A 24,067-nucleotide genomic window follows, 5' to 3' on the forward strand; every position below is an offset into this window, starting at 1 on the left:
TCATCTATAAAACAGGGATAATAGCCTCTAACATTCTTAGGAGGATCAATGAAAAGGGTCTCATAGTACTCAGTAAACTGAGTTTAAAATATATACTGGTTAAGTTTAAGACAACATAAATTGGGGCACCTGGGTGGCTCAGTTGGTTGAGTGTCTGCTTTTAGCTCAGGTCCTGATCCCAGGGTCCTGGGATCCAGCCCCATGTCAGGCTCCTTGCTCAACAGGGAGCCTGCTTCTCCCTCTGCCCCAACCCCCTGCTCTCTCTCTCGCGCGCGCGGATAAATAAATAAAATCTTAAAAAACATACAAACAAACAAACAAACAAAAACATAAATTGTTCTTCTCTTACCAAATAATCTTGCCTTTTGGCTTAAGGACTAACTATAATATTTTCTGCATCATTCAAAGGTGAAATAGTCCATACCTCTGACTTGTTTTGTATCTCTCACCCACCTTACCCAAAACCTTTTCTTGATTCTCTCTGGGTATAAGTGACAACTCCTTTTGTTCTTCCCCCATACCCATTATATGCCTCAGTTACAAAGCTGACTACTTTTTGCACTTATTTCTATGTCTGCTTTCCCTTGAGTTCCTTAAACACCATGAAGAGAGTGAAGCTGTCTTAGTCAACATTGTATTTCCACAACCTAGTTTGGACACAGTGCAAATTTGTTTTTTTAAAGATTTTATTTATTTATTTGTCAGTGAGAGAGAAAGAGAATACAAGCAGGGGGAACAGCAGAGGGAGAGGAAGAAGCCAGCGGGGAGCCTGATGCAGAACTGGATCCCAGGACCCTGGGATCATGACCTGAGCGGAAGGCAGACACTTAATGACTGAGCCACCCAGGTCATTCCAGAGACAGCATAAATTAAGTACTTGATAAAAAGAGTTAAATTATTCATGTGCTTATAATTTCTGAATACCACAAATAACAGAGAAGGTGATAAATTTATAGTTATCAAAAGATGCAATATAGATAATGTAACAAAAACAAAGGCCAATTTGTTTCTTCTGTCACTGATATTACTGGATAAATGGAGCAACTGAGCAGACATCTTAATCCTCCAAGATATGAAAGGAGGACCATGATGAGGAAGGAAGGAAGGAAGATAGGTAGGTAGGAAGAAAGGAAGGAAGGAAGATAGGATGGAAGGAAGGAAGCCAGTCCCAAAAGAAGTCCACAAAGAAATGGCAAGACTCAAGGATATTAGTATAATATCATCTAAGAGGAAACAAGTCATACACACCTGTCAGAGTATAGAGAAACTGCTCTTCTCCCTGCTCTACTTGGTTCCTTCTGTTGTCCAATACCTTCTTCACCGTGTCCATTAGGCCAAATGTATGTGCTACATTGTTGAGAACAGCAGCATCTATTTAAAACAAAGACATGCCTGTCAAGTTAAAAAAGAAGTGTTTCCCCAGCTCTCTGTTGTACTGCTTATAAATATGAAACAACCCAGAAATGATGGTACTATTCTAATTGCATTTTAAAAAATTTTGGCAAAGATTTATCACATGTATAATTAACTTTGTTATAACTTACACATCTTTCCATATAAATAAATATAAAAATTTTAAAAATCTTGCATCTGGTTATAAGTTCTGACTTGTGGTTTAAAAACATGGTCACTCTGGATAGAGCTAAGTTTGAATCTCAGTTTTATGGTTTCCTCCTATCTGTATGAACTTAGATAAGTCATTTCACTCCTCAGTTTTCTCATCTGAGACAAAAGGGCCTAATAATACCTACCTGGCAAGACAGACATGAAGATTAGAAATATCGTATTTTAGGGGCACCTGAGTGGCTCAGTTGGTTAAGTGTCCAACTCTTGATTTCGGCTCAGGTTCTGAGGTCGAGCTCCACATCAGGCTCTGCCCTTGGCATGAAGTCGGATTGTCCCTTTCCCTCTACTGCTCCCCCTGCTTGCTCTCTTTCTCTCTCAAATAAATAAATCGAGTATTTTTTTTTTTAAAGAAACAGCATATTTTGGGGCGCCTGGGTGGCTCAGTGGGTTAAGCCACTGCCTTCGGCTCAGGTCATGATCCCAGGTCCTGGGTTCGAGCCCCACATCGGGCTTTCTGCTCAGCAGGGAGCCTGCTTCCTCCTCTCTCTCTGCCTGCCTCTCTGCCTACTTGTGATTTCTCTCTGTCAAATAAATAAATAAAATCTTTAAAAAAAAAAAAAAAAGAAACAGCATATTTTAAGTGTCAAACATGGGAACTGGTATCCAATGTTATTCATAGTGTTATCTCTGTTCCTCTTTAAACAAAACTTCTTGAAAGCATTGTCAGTAGTTGCGGTCATTACCTCCTTAACTCAGACCACTTCTCCACCTACAGCTCTCTTCCACAATCATCTCATCCAGTTCCATGCTTTTAAATAACATGTAAATGCTGAAAACTCCCACATGCAGATTTCCAGCCCTGACCTCTTTCCTGCATGCCAGATTTCATACTCCATCTAGCTGAGTGACATCTCCATTTGGAGGCCTCATAATCATTTAGCGAGTCAAAACTACTTTTTTTTTCTTTTTTTTTTTTTTTAAAGTAAGCTCTATGCCTAACATGGGGCTTGCACTCACAACCCTGAGATAACCAGTCACATATTCCACCCACTGAGCCAACCAGGTGCCCCAAGTCAAAACTAACTTTGAGGGGTGCCTGGTTGTCTCAGTCTCAAGAGTATGTGACTCTTGATCTCAGGGTTCTGAGTTCAAGCCCTATACTGGCTATGGGGTCTATTTAAAAACAACAACAACAACAAGTATACTAACTAGTTAGTACTAACTAGTACTAACTAGTACTAACTATACTAACTACAACTTTCCCAGTGATCTTCATCTTAGGAAATGGTGTTACCATTCATGGCTCAGGTCAAAAATGTATGAGTCATCCTGGATTTCTGTCTTTCTCTTTTATCCTACATCCAGTCCATCAGCAAAACTTGTCAGCTCCACACTCAAAATATATCCCCGATAAGATCACTTCTTCCCAGGTCTACCACTATCCACTCTAGTCCATGCCACCATCATCTCTTGCCTGGAGTAATTCCTTTAGGAGTCTCCCAACTGATTCCTTTTTCCTTCTCTCTTTTTTTGAGTAGGCTCCATGCCCAATGTCGGGCTTGAACTCACAACCCTAAGATCAAGAGCTGCACTCTCGGGGTGCCTGGGTGGCTCAGTAGGTTGAGCCTCTGCCTTCGGCTCAGACCGTGATCTCTGGGTCCTGGGATTGAGTCCCGCATCAGGGATCTCTGCTCGGCGGGGAGCCTGCTCCCACCCCTACGCCCCGCCCTGCCTCTCTACCTACTTGTGATCTCTCTCTGTCAAATAAATAAAATCTTTAAAAAAAAAAAAAAAAAAAAAAAAAGAGCTGCACTTTCCATCACCAGAGCTAGCACACACCCCTCCCAACTGATTTCTTGCCCCATACAGTCTATTCTCCACATGCAACTGAAGTGATCTTTTAAAAATATAAAAAATAGGGGTGCCTGGGTGGCTCAGTCATTAAGCGTCTTCCTTCAGCTCAGTTCATGATCCAAGGGTCCTGGGATGGAGCACTGCATCAGGCTCCCTGCTCAGCGGGAAACCTGCTTCTCCCTCTCCCAAGCCCCCTGCTTGTATTCCCTCTCTCGATGTCTCTCTGTCAAATAAATAAATAAAATCTTTAAAATAAATGAAATAAAATAAAAAATATACAACTACATAAAAATATAAAAATGTAAATAAATCCTTTTCACTCCCCTGCTCAAAATAACTATGATGGCTTACCATCACCTTAAAATAAAACCAAAGTTCTAACCAAAGCTTATTTAAAATGTCCTCTCAGGGCACCTGGGTGGCTCAGTTAAGTGTCTGCCTTTGGCTCAGGGCATGGTCCCAGGGTCCTGGGATCGAGCCCCACATCAGGCTCCTAGCTCAGCAGGGAGCCTCCTTCTCCCTTTCCCCACTGCTCGTGCTTTCTCTCTCTCACTCTCTCTCAGGTAAATAAATAAAATCTTTTTTTTTCTTTTAATTTTTTAAAAGATTTTACTTATTTATTTGACAGACAGAGATCATAAGTAGGCAGAGAGGCAGGCAGAGAGAGGGGGAAACAGGCCCCCTGCTGAGCAGAGAGCCCGATGTAGGGCTCGATCCCAGGACCCTGAGACCATGACCTGAGCTGAAGGCAGAGGCTTTAACCCACTAAGCCACCCAGGCACCCCAATAAATAAAATCTGAAAAAAAAATAACTAAACTGTCCTCTCTATTCCTCTCCAACCTTATCACCTATCACTCTCCTATATCTTCCTCCACTGTGGCTGCCTCAGAGCTTCTATAATTCTTTGAACCTATGAGGCCCATTGCAACTTCAAGGTCTTTGTTCCTTCTACCTGAAATGTTCCTTCTCCTAGATCATCACATGGCTAGCCTCTTCAATTCAGGTCTCTGCTTAAAGCCACCGCCTTAGGGAGGCCTTCCTTGATCACCGTATCTAAAAGAGTCATCCCTGCTTTCTAAATTACTTGCCTTTTTTCCCCTCCAAGAACATGAAAAAAAGATTCTACTGTAAAGTTTAAGTGTATTTATATAATGTATGAATTACAGAGAGGTAATAAGACACAAGTAACAAATCTAGGAACTCATTGACACACAAGCTTACGAGATATGATTATGATTCTTTTTTTTTTTTAAAAAGATTTATTTATTTATCTGACAGACAGAGATCACAAGTAGGCAGAGAGGCAGGCAGAGAGAGAGGAAGAAGCAGGCTCCCCGCTGAGCAGAGAGCCCGATGTGGGGCTTGATCTCAGGACCCTGAGATGGTGACCTGAGCCGAAGGCAGAGGCTTTAACCGACTGAGACACCCAGGCGCCCCATATTATGACTCTTTTTTTACGTAAACTCTACCCCCAATGTGGAGCTCAAACTCATGACCCCAAGATTAAGAGTAACATGCTCTACGACTAAGCCAGCCAGATGCCTGTCATCACAACCCCTTTGTATCAAATGAGCATCCTTTTACATTATGCACAGCAGCAAGTACCGTATGGGTATTCGGAAAGAGCTGTAAGTGCACACAATTGTTCTGGAAACCCTAAACTGATAGATATGAGACTCGTCTAAAACCAGGTAGCTTTCTCCAATTTTCAGACTCTATCTATCTATATGTAATAGAGAGCGAGCCTTCTTTCTGGCACCATTTATAAAGGCAAAAATTACCTGTGAAGAGCATGACCAGAACCGAGTTCAAAAACTTATTATCAAGTAGGGACAAGTAACTTTACTTTTATGAGTCTTGGTTTCCTAATCTGTAAAATGGGGATAATAATACTTATACCCCAGTGTTTTCATGAGACTAACAGGATCTGCCTACAGTTGTTAGTGTTCAATAAACTGACCACTGTTGTTAGAATTAGTGCACTTACCTGTTACCTGGAAGGGAGCTTGAATGAGCCGCTGCTGAACTCCCCTGAGTAGCTCCTCTATTTCCTTCTGTATATTGCAGACAACCTCTTCCATCAGCCCTACATCAGCTATTCCTTTCCAGAACATCAAAGTGTCCTCTGACACAAGAAGGATAAGACAAGAAGATAAACAAGGGATGCTACGTATACTTAGGTACATCTCTACAAATTAAGCTCGAAATTATTTCAATTTGAAATGATTTCTTGTTGGGCCATTTCTGGGAAAAAGGAAGAAGTTTTTGGAATACTATCTGCCCCCCCTAAGTTGCAAACCAATTATTTGGCGTCTTCAGCAACATAGGGACTTGAGATAATTGCCCTAATTTGTCATGGCTTGGGCTGTAGGGAGCAGGTTATCTTCCTCCAATAAAGATAATAAATAAATATTAAATATTTATGTACATAATTTAATTTAAAATTAAATAGTATTCAGTGTCTTAAAAGTTAAATAATAAAGATATTAAAGATATACAGGCAAGCTTTGTACAATACAGTGTGAACTGTGAGGGTACACTTACACACAGATTTTTTTCAGTAAATACAGTAAATTAAAAAATTAAATTAAGTAATTAATTAATTAATTTAAATTAAATTAAAAAATGTACTCATGTACTCATCATTTTTAAATTAAACAACTCTTTTCTTATGATTTTCTTAACACTTTATTTACTTTATTGTAAGAATAGAGTACATAATACATATAACATACAAAATATGTTATCGACTATGTTATTGGTAAGGTTTATAGTTAAGTTGGGGGAGAGCAGGGGATTTTCCCCTGCATAGGAGGCTGGTGCCCCAAACTGCCACCTTGTTCAAAGGGCAACTGTACTCCCTCTAGTCCTATACTTACAAAATAAAATAAAACAGCTGAGTCGGTGGGACGATAAGCTCTCTGAGGGCAGAGGCTTTGTCTTTTCACCTATGTTGGCAACGGTGCCAACTAAAAATAGGCAGCAATAAATATTTTTCAAATGAATTAATGAATGGAGGATGATGTGAAACCCCTCCTGGTCCCCTCTAAGTGAATCATCATTAGTCACCATCCTCTATACCACCTGCTACCTAATTTTTCCTTCTAACATCTTGCAGCTTGATTTATCTAAGAAACGTTCCAAAGTTAGAGGCAGTTTGACAGGATGAAAAGCATTGACTACAGAGTCAAACAGCTGAATTCGGCTCTGACACTGCTGGCTGTGTGGCTGGTCTGAGGCAAGCTGCTGAATCTCTTTGAATCTCAATTTCTTCCTATGCAAAATGTGACTGTGCATGGCTGTTGTTGCAATGGATTAAAATAAAAAGTCTACAGCTACAATTATTAATGTGCATGAGAAAAACCACCAAAGTAATTAAGAGACCTCCTGTGTCCATGATCATAATGGTGAGAAGGGTCACAAGACCCTGCAAGGTATCTGAGCCTCACAGAAAAGTACCTGAAATTTCCTCTGAGTCCTTCTTCACACCCTCCTCTGTAGCCATGGTGACAGCAGCAGTGAGAGCGGAATTCCATTCCAGCCCTGCCTCTTCCATACTCTCTTCTGAGATGGCAATCTGTGTGATGCTACCTAAAAGCAGTCCATTAGAGGTAAAGCCAGTGAATTTCATGAAAAAGTCATAGCTATCCTTTATCTCATACAGCCAAAGAGACACTGTTATTTTAATATTCTGGCTTTCTGCCTGCAGGTCCATATAGTAAAAACTAGAATCCTTGGTAAACCAGGATGAATATTGGATTTTCTAAAGAAAACCTGTCTTTGAAAAGAAAAAGCTTTCTTCTTACTCTGAATAGAAAGGGAAAGATAACTTATAAAATCACAAAAGAGCAATCTGCTTCCTAAGCAGGTACGTTTTTTAAAAAGATTGAAGGTGAGCATGATTGCCGGGCTGTCTGCCCCAGACTTAGCAAGGATGTGGAGGATCTAAAATAATTTAAGAGAAAAGTATGGTGCTTAGCCAAGAACATCAACCATCTAGAATATCAGAAGTTGTTATAGCTTAATTATCAGGCTATGTATGAGAAAGCAAGAGAAATGAGACCAAAAAAATCAGGTAAGAGATCCATGAATAGCAGATTCACAGAGGAAAAGAACTTGTGCTATTAACATCGTATATTAAGATTTTATTTTATTATTATTTTTTTAAGTAATCTCTCCACCCAACATGGGGCTTAAACTCACGACCCCGAGATCAGGAGTCACATGCTTTTCTAAGACAGCCAGGAACCCCTCAAATATTAAGATTTTAAACAGGGGCACCTGGGTGGCTCAGTTGGATAAGCGTCTGCCTTCCGCTCAGGTCATAATCCCAGGGTCCAGGGATCAAGTCTCACATCCCGCTCCCTGCTCAGCGGAAAGCCTGCTTCTCCCTCTGCCTGCCACTCCCCCTGCTGTGCTCTCTCTCTGTCAAATAAATAAAATCTTAAAAAAAAAAAAAAGATTTTAGGGGCACGTGGGTGGCTCAGTGGGTTAAAGCCTTTGCCTTCGGCTCAAGTCATGATCCCAGGGTCCTGGGATCGAGCCCTGCATCTGGCTCTCTGCTCAGCAGGGAGCCTCTTCCTCCTCTCTCTCTGCCTGCCTCTCTGCCTGCTTGTGATCTCTGTCAAATAAATAAATAAAATCTTAAAAAAAAAAAAAAAGATTTTAAACAAAGAGAATGGAGAGAAATCAAACTGATCCAGACAGATATATAGACAAGAATGGACTCCACATGCTGGAGGATATTAATAATCAAGAAAAAAAGTAATATTGATATGGATAATCAACTAGTGGAGGTTTGGCCAACAAAAAGTAAGTCAATAATTTCATAGCATTTTTTACTTTTCAAGTGAAAGACACCCAGGACCAAAAATTCAAACTGCTAGATATTTTATACTTTCCTGAAGGGAGCATAGGTTTTAAGAGATTTGGCTTCCTCTCACCCAGTGGTTACTCACAGAGTATTAGGGCTGACTAAGAGAAACCTTTAGCGGTCATTATTAAAACATGGTACTTCCCTTAAATCCGTTAGTGTCCTTACAACTCTATCAGGCATATTTTTAAGTCTTGTGGAAGTAGTTGAGACAAGAATCTTAACTGGACTAACTGAATTTTTTTTTTTTAAGTTTATCTATGTATGCATGTATATATGTAATCTCTATACCCAGTGTGGGGCTTGAACTCATGACCTCAAGATGAGGAGTCACACACTGTTCCAACTGAGCCAGTCAGGCTCCCTTGGACTAACTGAATCCTTAACAATCATCTTTCACATGGCTCTATCTTTCCTAGAGAAGAGCAACAAGCTCTATTCCCAAGGTAAACAATACTGAAGTTAAGCATATGCCCATCTTGCCTCATTTGTAAGGAAGCCTTTTTTGTGAATCCCTTCCAGGCAGAGCTCTCTGATCTGTACAGCAGCAGACTCTCCAGAATCCAGTCCAGCCAACCATACATTATCTTTGATACATCTCAACTCAACAGTTGAAGACCCTTCACCATTCTACCTTCCTTCCTGACCACCAGTAGAGTAAAGGATTTTCAAAACAATCTAACTTCAAAGTGGTACCAAAATGAGACCACTGAATAAACATAATAACCACTGAATCATCTTTCTTTAGAGAGAACATGCATGGGGGGCGAGGGGCAGGGTGTAGAGAGAGAATCTTAAGCAGGCTCCACACCCAGCACCGGGCCTGACGGGGGGCTTGATTTCACAACTCTGAGATGGTGACCTGAGCCGAAATCAAGAGTGGGACTCTTAACTGAGTGAGCCACCCAAGTGCCCCTGAACCATCTTTCTAATGTTTACCATTTAGTTAGAAAGAAACAAGGAAGTAGGTATGGCCAACAGGAATCATCTGGGAGAAAACCAAGAGATCTGTTTCTAAAGTATGGAATCACACCCAAAATCAGCACACTTTACAAGGACATCAATGCTCATGAGAATTAAAATTAAGAAACACAAGAGAGAAGGGGAAAAGTGTTACTAAAAAACACTGGGTTTTCAGGTGGTTTCCTACCCCCTACCATCAGCCGAAGTGGGTGTCTGCACCACACTTGTCTGCTGTCCGGGCACTGGAGCTCTTGCACTGCTGATCAGAAGATCAAACTTGGTGCTTCTGCAGGTATTGGAGCAAACTTTGTCATGTTGGTAAAAATCAATCTGTCCGGAGTCCATCATTTTCCTGTGTAAAGAGAGATAAGAAGTACCAGTTCAGCCTGCACTCTAGGCCTCAGAGACAAATAGAAACAACGTTGTTGCATCTATTCCATAGATTAGTGAAACCTAGTAGGATTAAAAGTCATTAGGTTGCAAAAATTCTACTTGGGATTATAAAATTTTCATTGGTCCTGCCCATATTTACAAGTACTCCTCTTCCCTCCCTAGTCTGCTCAATGAGTATTGTTTCACTTCCCATTATCACCAAGCTTTAGCTAGGGACACACTTCTGACAACATCTGAGTATCACCATAGAATCTCATTGAAACCAAACCCAAAAGCGGAAAAGACTAATTCATATATCCCAGCATAACTGAGAATTTTATGATGAGATTCTGATGTATTAGTATTCTTAGACCAGCAAGATCTGTTGCCACTTTTGGAGACAAAACTTCAGCACATTTCTTTCCTTAAAAAAAAAAAAAAAAAAAAAAAAAATGGCTAACAACTCTCCTATAAATACAGTGCAAAGTTGATTATACTAAACCCCCACTATAAAATGCCCTTATAACTGAATTCACAAGACACTGTTATTATAGGCCATGAGCAAAGCCATGGGGTATTTTAATTATAGTAAACTCTATGTTATAACGTTACTCGGCTTTCACTAAAGATCTTTTAGGCATTCTGATTCCTTCTTACATTTGAGGAAAGTTGGCATGTGCTTGTTTTTCTGGGCAAAAGGAACAAGCCAAGAACAACAATAATGAAAGTTATAAGTATTCCTTCCCAATTTTAACTAAGTACTGATTTCTGCATACAAATCATCTAGAATAATTTCTTTTTTTAAAATGTGTCTCTATATTAAAATAATATGTGAAGGGGTGCCTGGGTGGCTCAGTCATTAAGCGTCTGCCTTCAGGTCAGGTCATGATCCCAGGATCCTGGGATCAAGCCCCACATCGGGCTCCCTGCTCAGCGGGAAGCCTGCTTCTCTCTCTCCCCCTCCCCCTGCTTGTGTTCCCTCTCTTGCTGTATCTTGCTTTGTCAAATAAATAAATAAATAAAATTTTAATAAATAAAATAAAATGTGTGAAGAAAAAATTAACATTCTCAGTGGAAAATACATAAAACTATAAAGAAAACCACCTCTTTAAAAAAAAATCCAACAACACAAAGATACATTAACATTTTGGCATATTTTCTTCCATTAAATTTTATGTGTATACGAGTATGTCTGTTTTTTACATAACTAAAATCACAGTTTGATATACATATATATATATTTTAGTAGGCTCCCAACCCAGCATGGGGCCCAGTGAGGGGCCTGAACTCACAACCCTGAAATCAAGACCTAAGCTGAAATCAAGAGCCAGATGCTTAACCGACTGAGCCATCCAGGTACCCCTACATATCTACATATCTATATTATCTCTACATATTTGTATCCATCTATACATGTATTTTTTTTTTAAGTAAGTTCTACAACCAACATGGGGGTTGAACTCACTATCCCAAGATCAAGAGTCACATGCTATACCGAGTGAGCCAGCCAGGCGCCCACGATTTTATATTTTGTTTTCTTTCTGTTATTACATCATAAGCATTTTTCCTATAAAAATTCTTTAGAAATATTTTAATAATTTCATAATATTTCATAGTATATACTCATATATGTTTAGATGAGCCATAAATTTCCTATAGATATACCTTGACTGTATATTGAAGCAGACTATTACTTTCTTTTTTTTTTAAGAATTTATTTATTTATTTGAGAGATAAAGCAAGTACAAATGGGAGGAGGGGCAGAGAGAGAGGGAAAAACAGGCTCCTCAAAGAGCAGGGAGCCTGATACCCTGGGATCAGGACTTGAACTGAACACATATCCTTAACTGACTCAGCCACCCAGGTAGGTGCCCCTAAAGCAGATTATAATTTCAACAATGTTGCAATAAATGTCTTTATGCCTGAATCTCTACAAGCACTATAGATTTTTCTTAGGACAGATTCCTTAAAAAGAATTAAAGACAATGGGTAAAATGTTCTTAAGGGTGTTAATACATGTTCTGTGAGGAACTTTCCAATCCTGACCACATTTTAAAAATCCATCAATAGGTGAGTGTTCAAGGAACACTAATTAACGTTAATGTTAATGTTCCTCCCTTTCCAGAGGGAGGAAAATTATAAAAGTAAGCTTACTACATAAAGATGGGGGTGAGGATATTACACATTCTGAAGTTTATTTCTGTGGTATATTGATGGCAAGGACTGCATTTACTGAGCATGATGGTGACTTATCAACAGCGCCTCTGTCTTACCAGATTATCACAGAACTTGTCAACCAGCCTACACTTCTCCGCGGTCGGCACGCTTCCTCAGCACCAGGCTTAGCCCTGCCTGTACTTGGTGATCTCAAGTAGGATTGTCATCTACCCCCGAGCTTCTCGGCCCAGAAAGGATCCAAACATCCTGACATCAGAAAAAATTTGCCCTAAATGCTGGGAAGAGTGAATTCAAGTCAATCTTCCTTTTCTCACAGGGATTTTAAGAACTGGCTGATGAAGGTTAATACCTGGATTGCACAAGCCAATTCTTCAGAGGAAATAAAAATTTTGAATTAAATAGAAAATCCTAAATTATCTGTATTCTACCATGATTTAGTGTCCCAAAGTCAGCTGAAAGGTATGTGCTGAGGGGCGCCTGGGTGGCACTGTAGGTTAAGCACTCAACTCTTGGTTTCAGCTTGATTTCAGCTCAGGTCATGATCTCAGGGTCATGAGACCAAGCCCTGCAAGTCTCTGTACTCAGCAGAGTCAGCTTGAGATTCTCTTTCCCTCTGCCTCTGCCCCTCCTGCTCATGCTCTCTCTCTCTCTCTCTCTAAAATAAACAAGTAAATCTTAAAAAAAAAAAGACTCTCCTTCCGTCCCCTACTCTGCACTCTTTCTCTCTGAAATAACTTAATAAATCTTTAAAACAAAACAAAATAAAACAACAGGTTTGCACTTTTTTGTTTTTTACTTTATTTTTTATTTTCTTTGTAATCTCTACACTCAGTGTGGGGCTCTGAGATCAAGAGTTGCAAGCTCTTCCAGCTGAGCCAACCAGGCACCCCGGTACGTGCTTGTTATTAAAGCTCACCTGAGCATGATTCCACCCAGACGAATGGCTCTCTTCCAGTCTTTTAGGGTGGACTTGCCAGCCAGATGTACAAAATGCTTGGGGCTGATCAACTGATCATTGAACTAAAGTAAAAAGAAAAGTCCCAAATAACCCAAGGTCACCTTAGGCAGGTCAAGAGAAAGAGAAAGGTATCTCTACTTGTTACGTATGAAAAATACCCAGATGGCATCTTAAGTCATAGCCTTGTATCTCCCAGCCTCCTGCCCTGTTGTGCCAGAGAAGATGATCCTTCTCTGGGCACAGTGCCCTGTCCTGGTACAGAGCTACAGAAGACAGGAGGAGGATCAGAGATTAATATACTGATTAGCATCTAAAATCCATTCATGCCCTAAATCAGGCACTTGGGTCCAATGTTGCAAAGGCTATTTAAATAAACAGAAGCAACCTACCAAGCCCTAATGACAAAATTCAGGATGTGGTGGAAAGAATGAGTACCACAGAAACCGCTATCACTGCAGAGCCTCAAAACTCGGTAATCCTTAATGATTCTAGGATGATGCCACCGATGGTGACTGCCATCCATGGGTACTGCTGTGGCTACCAAAGGACACAGAATAAGCAATTATTTCCACTTTGTGCTCTCATGAGAATTTAGTTTTATCAGTAGTAATTTTCAATAAACTCTAATGCACACTTCTATAAGGCCTTTTACATATATTATCTCATTTTATCTGCTAGCAACCGTACAGTGTGATTATCCATATTTTAACATACGATTATTCATATTTTAACACATTATTCACATTTTAACTCTGAAATATTAACTTGTTCAAGGTCACCCAGTCATAGAGATGGGACTCCATTCATTCATTTAACAAACATTTATAGATAAAGATGCCAAGCGTCATTCTAGGTGTTGGGGATACACTGGCGAACAATCCAAGTTCTCAGCTCTCACAGAACTTGTGTTCTGCGTGGAATTTGAATCCAGGCCAATTTCACTCCAAAGCCCCCCTTTTTTTTTCTGTGACATCATAGGGACTATAGCCACAAAACTGAAAACATTGATATAGCAGACAAGAGAGAAGAGGCACTGAAAGTATACTCTTTGAAAACAAGGAGCCCCCAAACAGACCCCAGTAAGGAGAAAAGGCAATTACCTTGACACACTTCACATTTATTCCTGGACATACAAACTTCTTCCAGAGGAGAATGGCTTTGCTCTCCCCACAAGTTATGGGGTAAGCAATTTCCATATCCTCATTTGCTTCTATAGTGCTTGCATCTGAAAATGGAAAAAAATATCAGTTATTTATTGAATGCTTTTTCCCAAAAACTTAATTCAAAATCTCTAGTCTCTTGGTTCCTCTGAGTAGCTAACAGTTCACATTGGCTGGTTTCGTTTTGGAATCTTCTGGAAGAGGTTTGACATAACAGCTCTCTTACCAAGCTCACCCTACATCCAAGATACTGTCCTATGTGCTTTTACACGCTTAATCTTACTTAGTTCTTACAACAATCCTGGGAGGCAATAATTGTTTCCGATGTATGTAGGTGCAACTCGGAAAGTTGAAGTGACTTTCCCAAGGACATACGGCTAAGAAGTGAGAAAGCAGGATTTAAACTCTGGCTTGTCTAGTTTCAAACTTTTTTTTCAATTTCTTTCCACCGACTGCCTTCCAATCAACACCTCGTACGTCCTAATCAGCAACTTCCCTCATGAGAGATCAACCTTGAGGCTCTAATTTCTTTGTGGAATTTTTGCAGATGAAAACTCTTTTCAGTACCCTAGCAAACTGATGTTAAATAATCAACTGACGGGCCTAGTCAGTGGTGTCTCTGGATGCACCATCATAAAACTCATGGCTGCAGCCCTGGTAGGGCGTACTGGGTAGGGGGAAAATATAAGGCACAAAAGGCACTAAATCTCAACCAAGGAAGCTAAGGTCAAAGATACCAGAATAACAAAAAGACTTACCAATCCCTTCTTCAATTTTGTGAATCGTGTGAGTTTCTACTGCCACAACTGCTGTGTTGTTCTCGGACCCAGGTTCATAAATCCTGTTGTAAAAGTGTCCATCGATAAACAAACTACATAAATCATGAAAAAATTAATATTCACAGCATGGGGTTAAGAAATTTGTTATAATCTATCTCAAAAGGAATAAAATAAATATACTTTACAACTCTATGTTAGTGCTTTGATAGTTTCCCATTGTATTTAAACTCCAAGCTACCCAGGACTACCTAGCAGCTACGACCATGGACATGAGTCAACAACTTTCTCACCTCAAAGGAAAGTTCCTCTTGCTACTATCTTTACATCACCACTTGTTACTGTTTCACACTAGACTTTTCCCTTCATACCTTAAATGCTTATAACATAAAATATTGCTTCAAGTATAAGATTAAGTTATATTATAGAATTATCCTAAGAAGACTAAAAAGTAATATTGTCGGACAATACAAGACAGGAAGAACCCGGGGCACCTGGGTGGCTCAGTCGATTAAGCATCTGCCTTCTGCTCAGGTCTGCTCAGGACCCTGGGATTGGGCCCCAAGTGGGGCTCCTTGCTCTGCGGGGAGCCTGCTTCTCCCTCTCCCTCTGCCTGCTGCTCCCCCTGCCTGTGCTCTCCCTCTCTCTCACTGTCAAATAAATAATAAATAAAATCTTAAAAAAAAAAGATCATTGACCATAGAAGTTGATGTCCTTTGTTGGAATCTGGATACTTTAGTCTTTCTTTATTTAGCACTTTAGCATTTTTCAAAGGATCATAACCAAACTATTGATATGAACAGAGCCTAGTAAAAAAAAAAAAAAAAGAAAGAAAGAAAGAAAAGAAAAAAGAGACAGAGACACAGTAACTAGCATTAACTAGATGTATCAGTTAGGAAAAGTCTTTGTAAAATGTTTCCACCTTCTGTGGTACCTGGGTGGCTTAGTCGTTAAGCACAGGATTCTTGATTTCAGCTCTGGTCAAGATCTCAGGGTCGTGAGATTGAGCCCTGCATCAGGCTCTGCACTGGGTGTGGAGCCTGATTAAAATTCTCTGACTCTCCTACTCTCCATCCCCACCTCCCTCTCAAAAGAATTTAAATAAATAGGGACGCCTAAGTGGCTCAGTCGTTAAGCAACTGCCTTCAACTCAGGTCATGAACCCGGGGTCCTGGGATCAAGCCCCACATCGCATCGGGCTCCCTGCTCAGCAAGAGGCCTGCTTCTCCCTCTCCCACTCTCCCTGCCTCTCCATGTCAAATAAATAAATAAAATCTTTTTTAAAAAAGAAAAAAAATTAAATGGTTTTACCTTCTAAGAAATGGACTCAGATAACCTAATAAAATATACTAACAACATTTAATTTCTATAATAAACTTAATGTACTGGGGCGCCTGGGTGGCTCAGTGGGTTGAGCCGCTGCCTTCGGCTCAGGTCATGATCCCAGGTCCTGGGTTCGAGCCCCACATCGGGCTTTCTGCTCAGCAGGGAGCCTGCTTCCTCCTCTCTCTCTGCCTGCCTCTCTGCTTACTTGTGATTTCTCTCTGTCAAATAAATAAATAAAATCTTTAAAAAATAAATAAATAAACTTAATGTTCTAACTATTGCATCTTTTTTTAAAAGATTTTATTCATTTAGGGGCACCTGGGTGGCTCAGGTCATGATCCCAGGGTCCTGGGATCGAGCCCCGCATCGGGCTCTCTGCTCAGCAGGGAGCCTGCTTCCTCCTCTCTCTCTCTGCCTGCTTCTCTGCCTACTTGTGATCTCCCTCTGTCAAATAAATAAATAAAAATCTTTAAAAAAGAAAAAAAAAAGATTTTATTCATTTATTTGAGAGAGAGAGAGAGCACAAAGGGAGAGGGAGAAACAGACTCCCCACAGAGCAAAGAGCCCGATGTGGGGCTCCATCCCAGGACTCTGGGACCATGACCTGAGCCAAAGGCAGACATTTAACTGTCTGAGCCACCCAGATGCCCCTGCATCTTGTTACTTGAAAGCACCCCCCTGGTGACGCCTCTAGCACAGGCCTCTCCTCTGAATTTCACACCAGGACACAGTTTACTTGCTAAATGAATAAACGCTTCTGGATGTCCCATAGCAGTTTGTTGAATTCATTATGTCTAAAATAACCAAGTTCTCTTCCCTCTCCCAAACCACTCTTCTTATATTTCCTATCCCTGTTAATGGCACCACCAGCACTCTACAGCCTAAGACAGAAGCCTGGGGATTACATCAGATTTTTCCCTCTTCCTCCTCCTCAACTCCCACATACTCAGCCACCAAATCCTACCAGATGTAACTACTTAACACGAGCCAGCCTCCCTGTCTCTTTTTCCACTGCTACTGCCTTAATTCAGACTGCAGCATCTCTGGTCTAAACTAGTCTCCTTGCATCTCCTGATCTCTATATTCCTATGGGAGAGATCACGTAAACCCCTCCTTAAAACCCTTCAAGAACCCTCTACTTGCTGTTACAAAAAAGCCCCAAATCCTTCATAGGATATTTAAGTTGCTCCAAGATCGGGCCCCTGGTTTCAAGTCTCCCTAAACCTCACCTTATAATCCAAGCCCTAGTCATACCAAATTATTTGTGGTTCCCAGAATTGTCATCTTTCATACTTTCCCTCTTTGTTCTACTTCCCCCTTTCCCCAGAACAACCTTCCTCATCTGTTTGTTTGTTTTTTAAAGATTTTATTTATTTATTTGAGAGAGAGCGTGGTAGAGAGAGAGAGAGAGAGCATGTATGCCAGTGCACAAGCATGGGGTGGGGGAGGAAAAAGTAGGAGCCGAAAGCAAGGCTGGATCCCAGGACCCTGGGATTATGACCTGAGCCAAAGGTAGGTGATTAACCGACTGAGCCACCCAGGTGACCCTGTTTGTTTTTAAGATTTTATTTATTTATTTATTTATTTATTTAAAGGTTTTATTTATTTGTCAGAGAGAGAGCACAGCAGGCAGAGTGGCAGGCAGAGGCAGAGAGAGAAGCAGGATCCCTGCTGAGCAAGGAGCCCCATGTGGGACTTGATCCCAGGACCCTGGGATCATGACTGGAGCTAAAGGCAGTGGCTTAACTGACTGAGCCACCCAGGCCTCCCCAAGATTTTATTTTTAAGTATTCTCTACACCCAATGTGGAGCTTGAATTTACAATCCCAGGATCAAGAGTTGCATGCTCTATTGACTGAGCCAACCAGGTGCCCTCCTATTTGTTTTTTAATGAGTAGCCTCTATGATGCCTTTTCTTCCAATAAACCCTCCAGTACAATCACCTATCTCCTCCTTTGTGACCCAGCTATACTTCAGGCTTTTGTCACAACACATATAACACTTAATATATTTGTTCAGCTGTCTGCCTCTCCTTGGGCACAGTCTCAGAGGCTCCCAAGAACAGAATCATGTCTTATTTATTTATTCAATATTGTATGTCTAGTGTGTCAAATACTAACTAGAACATGGCAAGGTACTCAATAAATAGTTGGTCAGTTAATGAGGATTATGATAAACATGAGAAACCACTGCTTCAAGTAAGTTCAGTAAATTCACTCTAAATTGACCAGTATGTGCAAAATCTTTTAAAAGAAGAAATTCAGGGGCGCCTGGGTAGCTCAGTGGGTTAAGTCTCTGCCTTCGGCTCAGGTCATGATCCCAGGGTCCTGGGATCGAGCCCTGAGTTGGGCTCTCTGCTCAGTGGGAAGCCTGGTTCCCTTCCTCTCTCTCTGCCTACTTGTGATCTCTATCTGTCAAATAAATAAATAAAATCTTTAAAAAAAAAAAAAAAAAGAAGAAGAAGAAATTCGTATTTAGGGCACCTGGGTGGCTCAGTGGGTTAAAGCCTCTGCCTTCAGCTCAGGTCATGATCCCAGGGTCCTGGTATCGAGCCCCGCATCGGGCTCTCTGCTCAGCAGGGAGCCTGCTTCCTCCTCTCTGCCTGCCTCTCTGCCTACTTGTGAACTCTGTCTGTCAAATAAATAAAAAAATCTTAAAAAAAAAAAAGAAATTCATATTTATTTATTTATTTATCTTAAAAGATTTTATTTATTTGACAGAGAGAGAGAGACCACGAGAGAGGGAACACAAGCATGGGAGAGGAAGAGGGAGAAGCAGGCCTCCTGCTGATCAGGGAGCCCAACGAGGGACTCAATCCCAGGACTCTGGGATCATGACCTGAGCCAAAGGCAGACACATAATGACTGATCCACCCAAGCACCCCAAAGAAATTCTTATTTATACATAATTTCAATAATCAGTAAATTGCACTTGCTGTGGGAAGTAAGGGCACAGTCTATATACAAGGTTTTATCAAGAAAAAATTTCCAGGGCGACTGGGTGGTTCAGTGGGTTAAGCCTCTGCCTTCGCTTCAGGTCACGATCTCAGGGTCCTGGGATGGAGGTCCGCATCGGGCTCTCTGCTCAGTGGGGAACCTGCTTCCCCCTCTTTCTCTCCCTGCCTCTCTGCCTACTTGTGATCTCGCTCTTTCTGTCAAATAAATAAATAAAATTTTAAAAAAAGAAAAAGAAAAAATTTCCTAGGATGCCTCAGTGACTCAGTCAGTTAAGTATCCAACTCTCTCTCTCTTTTTTTTTAAGATTTTATTTATTTATTTGACAGAGAGAGAGATCTCAAGTAGACAGAGAGGCAGGCAGACGGGGAGGGGGGAGCAGGCCCCCCACCAAGTAGAGAGCCCAAACTGATCCCAGGACCCTGAAATCATGACCCAAGCCAAAGGCAGAGGCTCAACCCTCTGAGCTACCCAGGCACCCCAAAGTGTCCAACTCTTAATTTTAGCTCAGGTCATGATCTCAGGGTCATGAGACTGAGTCCCATGTCAGGCTCCATGCTGAGCATGGAGCCTGTTTGGGATTCTTTCTCTCCCTCTGCCCCTCCCCGCTGAACACACGCTTGCTCACTCTCTAAATAAATACGTAAGTAAGTAAAATACAACTAGAGAAAGCAACTGAGCATTGACTAGCCGGCATCTCAAAATTCAGTACCTGAAAATGTATTCATTTGCTCATATGGCAAATTCAGTATAAACAGTATGTTGGGGAGTCAATGTTGTACAAAGATGCCGATAATCTAATCAAGAAATGAGAGCAATGTCATTTGGAAAATAAAAAAAGATACACACACAAAATAAATGGAACTAATCTTCAAAATAATTAAATCTCTAAGTAGTTGAGAAGTGTTCTCTGTCTCTAGCAGGGATAGGATAAGTGACAACTGGAGCGCTTTAGGAAAAAGAGAAGAAACAATGACTCTAAGAGAAAATAAAGCTGCCATGCATTAAAGAATCTACTCTTTAATTCTTCCTCATTACCCTTCCTCAAAGGATAACAACTGCAAGTATGTGTGTACATAACAACTGAAGTTCCCAAACAAGTGAATTTGAATAAGCAAGCATAATCTTTTGGTGCAAATAAAAATTCTAATCATTCTATTCACTGTATGTCAGTAATTATTTTTTAAGATTTTTTATTATTTTTTTTAAAAGATTTTATTTATTTATTTGACAGAGAGAGATCACAAGTAGACGGAGAGGCAGGCAGAGAGAGAGAGAGGGAAGCAGGCTCCCTGCTGAGCAGAGAGCCCGATGCAGGACTCGATCCCAGGACCCTGAGATCATGACCTGAGCCGAAGGCAGCGGCTTAACCCACTGAGCCACCCAGGCGCCCGAGATTTTTTATTATTTTTTAAAGTAATCTCTACATCCAGTATGGGGCTCGAACTCACAACGTCAAGATCAGGGGTCACATAGTCCAAATGAGCCAGCCAGGCACCCCATCAGTATTTATATCAACTTTCTTTCACAGATCTTAGAATATTTCCTTCAATATTCAGAAATGTCAGCAAACTATGGTTAAATTTTAAGAACTAAAAAATCCTTACTTTTATAAGATACATACTAATGTCTGGGATTTGCTTCAAAAAATTCAAGAGTGGGTGGATATAGAGATGAAATAAGACTGGCCATGTGTTGATAATTGTTGAAGTTGGGTGATGGGTGTGTATATGGGGGTTCATTACAGCATTTTTCTTAAATTTTGGGGTATATTTGAAATATCCTATACTAAAAAGTTTAAGTTACCAAGAGAGGTTAACTGTCTTTCTCCCTAAGTGTTTAAGACAAGGTATGTTACTTATGTGTTTGCCCATGAACATTTTTTTTTAAGGATTTTATTTATTTGTCAGAGAGAGAGAGAGGTCACGTGCACACAAGCAGGCAGAGTGGCAGGCAGAAGCAGAAAGAGAAGCAGGCTCCCCGCTGAGCAAGGAGCCCGATGCGGGACTCAATCCTAGGACCCTGGGATCATGACCTGAGCCAAAGGCCGCAGGTTAACTGACTGAGCCCCCCAGGTATCCCACGAACGTTTTTTTTTTTTAAGTAGGCTCCATGCTGGTGTGGAGCCCAATGCGGCGCTTGAACTCACAACCCTTAGAGCAAGACCTGAGCTGAAATCAAGAGTTGGATGCTTAATCAACTGAGCCACCCAGGCACCCCCTTTTTTTCTTTTTTTTAAGTAATCTCTACACCCAACATGGCGCCCAAACTCACAACACTGAGATCAAGAGTTACATGCTCGACTGAGTCAGCCAGACGCCCCAAGAACATTTCTAATCTTATGTAGAATCTTTCATACATTCCTCTAGATAAAATAACTAACTACCCCCTCCTTCTCTCTGTAGATATAATTCTTATTTAAACTTCAAAACCAGGGGGTGCCTGGATGGCTCAGATGGTTAAGCATCTACCTTTGGCTCAGATCATGATCCCAGGGGCCTGGGACTGAGCCCCACGTCTGGTACCCTGCTCAGTGGGGACCTGCTTCTCTCTCTGACATTCCCCCTGCTTGTCCTCTCTGGCTCTCTCTATCTGTCTGTCAAATAAATAAAATGTTAAAAAATAAATGAATAAATAAATACATAAATAAAAATAAACTCCAAGACCAATTAAAAAGTCTTATATCTTCTTTCAAATTCATAGTGATCCTCTGAATTCAAGCTACTTCCTAATCAGGATACTCAGTACTTCTTAGATTTTGCCATGTAAATGATCTCTTTATTTACATATATGTACTTCTGGTTTGCACAACTAGACTGCAAGCTCCATGATGGTGGGAACCATGTGCGATAATTTCTTCCAACACTGTGTAATACATTAAAAAATAGTAGGTCGTTGACATGTATTTTTTGATAAAATAAGCTTGATTGATTTGTCCACCCCTTAGGGTCCAGACTGCTTCTGGTAGGAAAACTTTTGTAGTTGCCTTGCCTAATCTCCTCTGACTCTAACTATACTGTCTTTCAGTAAACTTGCACCAAGGTGGGCGCCTGGGTGGCTCAGTGGGTTAAGCCTCTGCCTTCAGCTCAGGTCATGATCTCAGGGTCCTGGATTGAGTCCCACATTGGGGCTCTCTGCTCAGCAAGGAGCCTGCTTTCCCCTCTCTCTCTCTGCCTGCCTCTCTCCTACTTGTGATCTCTGTCAAATAAATAAATAAAATATTAGAAAAAAGAACAAAATAGCCTTGTACCAAGGCCCTGTGCTCAACAGTGTGCATCAGTAAGAGGGAGCCATGTAACTTACCCTCAAAGAGCTTACAGTGGAGAAGAGGGAAAGAGACAAGGACACAGTAACTGCTGTAATAAGTACAACTATGACAAATATAGCACATAATACTTTATAAAGATGAAAACTTAGCCAGTACTGAGAGAGATTGATGTTGAATATTCCCTTGTGCTAAGCAATCACACAGTTATAATTTCCCCACTCTTTAAACCTCCCAAATTTTTCAGAAGATCCAAATCTCTAGTCACTTACCCTTGCTGCACAGGCTGTAACTGCAAGATCACTTGGGTTTTAGTGTCTTCAGGGTTCTCTCCTTCATTTCCTTCAGTGGGTACCACAACCACATCCCCCACTGGGACACTCACTTCCGCATTAGCCATCTTTCACATGAAGTCAGATAGCTGGGCTGCTGTCGGAAAGAAGAAGCACGAGTGACTTGGTCTGGTTTGAAAAGATGGCAATTGGGCGCCAGGGTGGCTCAGCTGGTTAAGCGACTGCCTTCAGCTCAGGTCATGATCCTGGAGATCCTGGGATTGAGTTCCGCATCTGGCTCCCTGCTCAGCAGGGAGTCTGATTCTACCTCTGACTCTCCTCCTTCTCATGTTCTTTTTTTCTCATTCTCTCAAATAAATAAAATCTTTTAAAAAATAAAGAAAAAATGGCAATTGTAGGAAAGGAACACCAAGATAATTATGACTACCAATTCCAAGATCACAGTCCTCTGAGGAGGACGGGAACTGTGAGAAGAGGCTGACCTAGGCTCTGATCTTTCCAGAAATGCCTTAGTACTCACTTGCTGATTTAGGCTTTCTTAGGTTTTGTGATTGTCCTGGACCTGCTCATTTTTTTTTTTTTTTTAAGATATCACTTATTTATTTGAGAGAAGAAGAGGGAGAGAGAGGAGCAGACTCACCACTGAACAGAGGGCCTGACACAGGACCTGATCCCAGGACGCTGGGATCATGACCTGAGCGAAAGGCAGACACTTAACCAACTGAGCCACCCAGGTGCCTTGGAACCTGCTCTTAAGAATCTTGTGCATGAGACGCCTGGGTGGCTCAGTTGGTTAAGCGGCTGCCTTCGGCTCAGATCATGATCCCAGCGTCCTGGGATCGAGTCCCACATCGGGCTCCCTGCTCAGCAGGGAGCCTGCTTCTCCCTCTGCCTCTGCCTGCCACTCTGCCTGTGCTTACTCTCTCTGACAAATAAATAAATAAAATCTTAAAAAAAAAAATCAATTGTGCACATCTCTTCCCAACTCTGAGTTTAGTGACATCAAATTGGTAGCTTGAAATCAGTGATGCTGGGAGTATACACCACAGGTATTGGCAAGCACTAGAGGTCAGGATATTTTTTTTTTTTCCTGGAGAACTGATTTCCAGCACACCACTAGTTCCATCCCAAACAGTAAGCTTCTAGAAAGTAGGAATCATCTATTTTCTTTGCAATAGCCACTGCACTTCACCAAATGCTCCGTCCTTTGTGAATTATTTAAAAAGGATCTGGTAAGGGACACCTGGGTGGCTCAGTTGTTAAGAGTCTGCCTTTGGCTCAGGTCATGATCCCAGGGTATGGGGATTGGGACTGAGCCCAGCATCAGGCTCCCTGCTCAATGGGAAGCCTGCTTCTCCCTCTCCCACTCCCCCTGCTTGTGTTCCCTCTCTCTCTGTCAAATAAATAAATAAAATCTTTAAAGGAAAAATAAAAGTATCCACTAAATGAAATAAACTGCATAGGAAGAAAAATGATTTGTATTGTGTGGTTGTTTAATAAATTCTGAATCCAACTGTATATCTTCTAG

General features: G+C 41.1%; 1 protein-coding gene across 6 annotated transcripts in view; it reads right to left on the bottom strand.

Annotated features, from left to right (window-relative positions):
• Window positions 1-24,067, bottom strand: part of GMEB1 (glucocorticoid modulatory element binding protein 1) — a 37,178-nt gene that overhangs the window by 5,226 nt on the left and 7,885 nt on the right. For 4 of the 6 annotated variants that reach the window (XM_047726551.1, XM_047726555.1, XM_047726553.1 and 1 more), the window contains exons 2-9: window positions 22,519-22,675; window positions 14,684-14,796; window positions 13,866-13,990; window positions 12,724-12,827; window positions 9,452-9,609; window positions 6,881-7,012; window positions 5,409-5,546; window positions 1,249-1,371 (exon numbers count right to left, since the gene is read on the bottom strand). In XM_047726551.1, coding sequence (XP_047582507.1) covers window positions 1,249-1,371; window positions 5,409-5,546; window positions 6,881-7,012; window positions 9,452-9,609; window positions 12,724-12,827; window positions 13,866-13,990; window positions 14,684-14,796; window positions 22,519-22,646 — 1,021 coding nt within the window. In that variant the 5' untranslated portion in view covers window positions 22,647-22,675. The remainder of the gene's footprint in view (window positions 1-1,248; window positions 1,372-5,408; window positions 5,547-6,880; window positions 7,013-9,451; window positions 9,610-12,723; window positions 12,828-13,865; window positions 13,991-14,683; window positions 14,797-22,518; window positions 22,676-24,067) is intronic. The other 2 variants (XM_047726556.1, XM_047726552.1) reach the window with 2 other exon arrangements.

This window comes from Lutra lutra, chromosome 4 (assembly GCF_902655055.1).
Source record: "Lutra lutra chromosome 4, mLutLut1.2, whole genome shotgun sequence".
Taxonomy (NCBI): domain Eukaryota; kingdom Metazoa; phylum Chordata; class Mammalia; order Carnivora; family Mustelidae; genus Lutra; species Lutra lutra.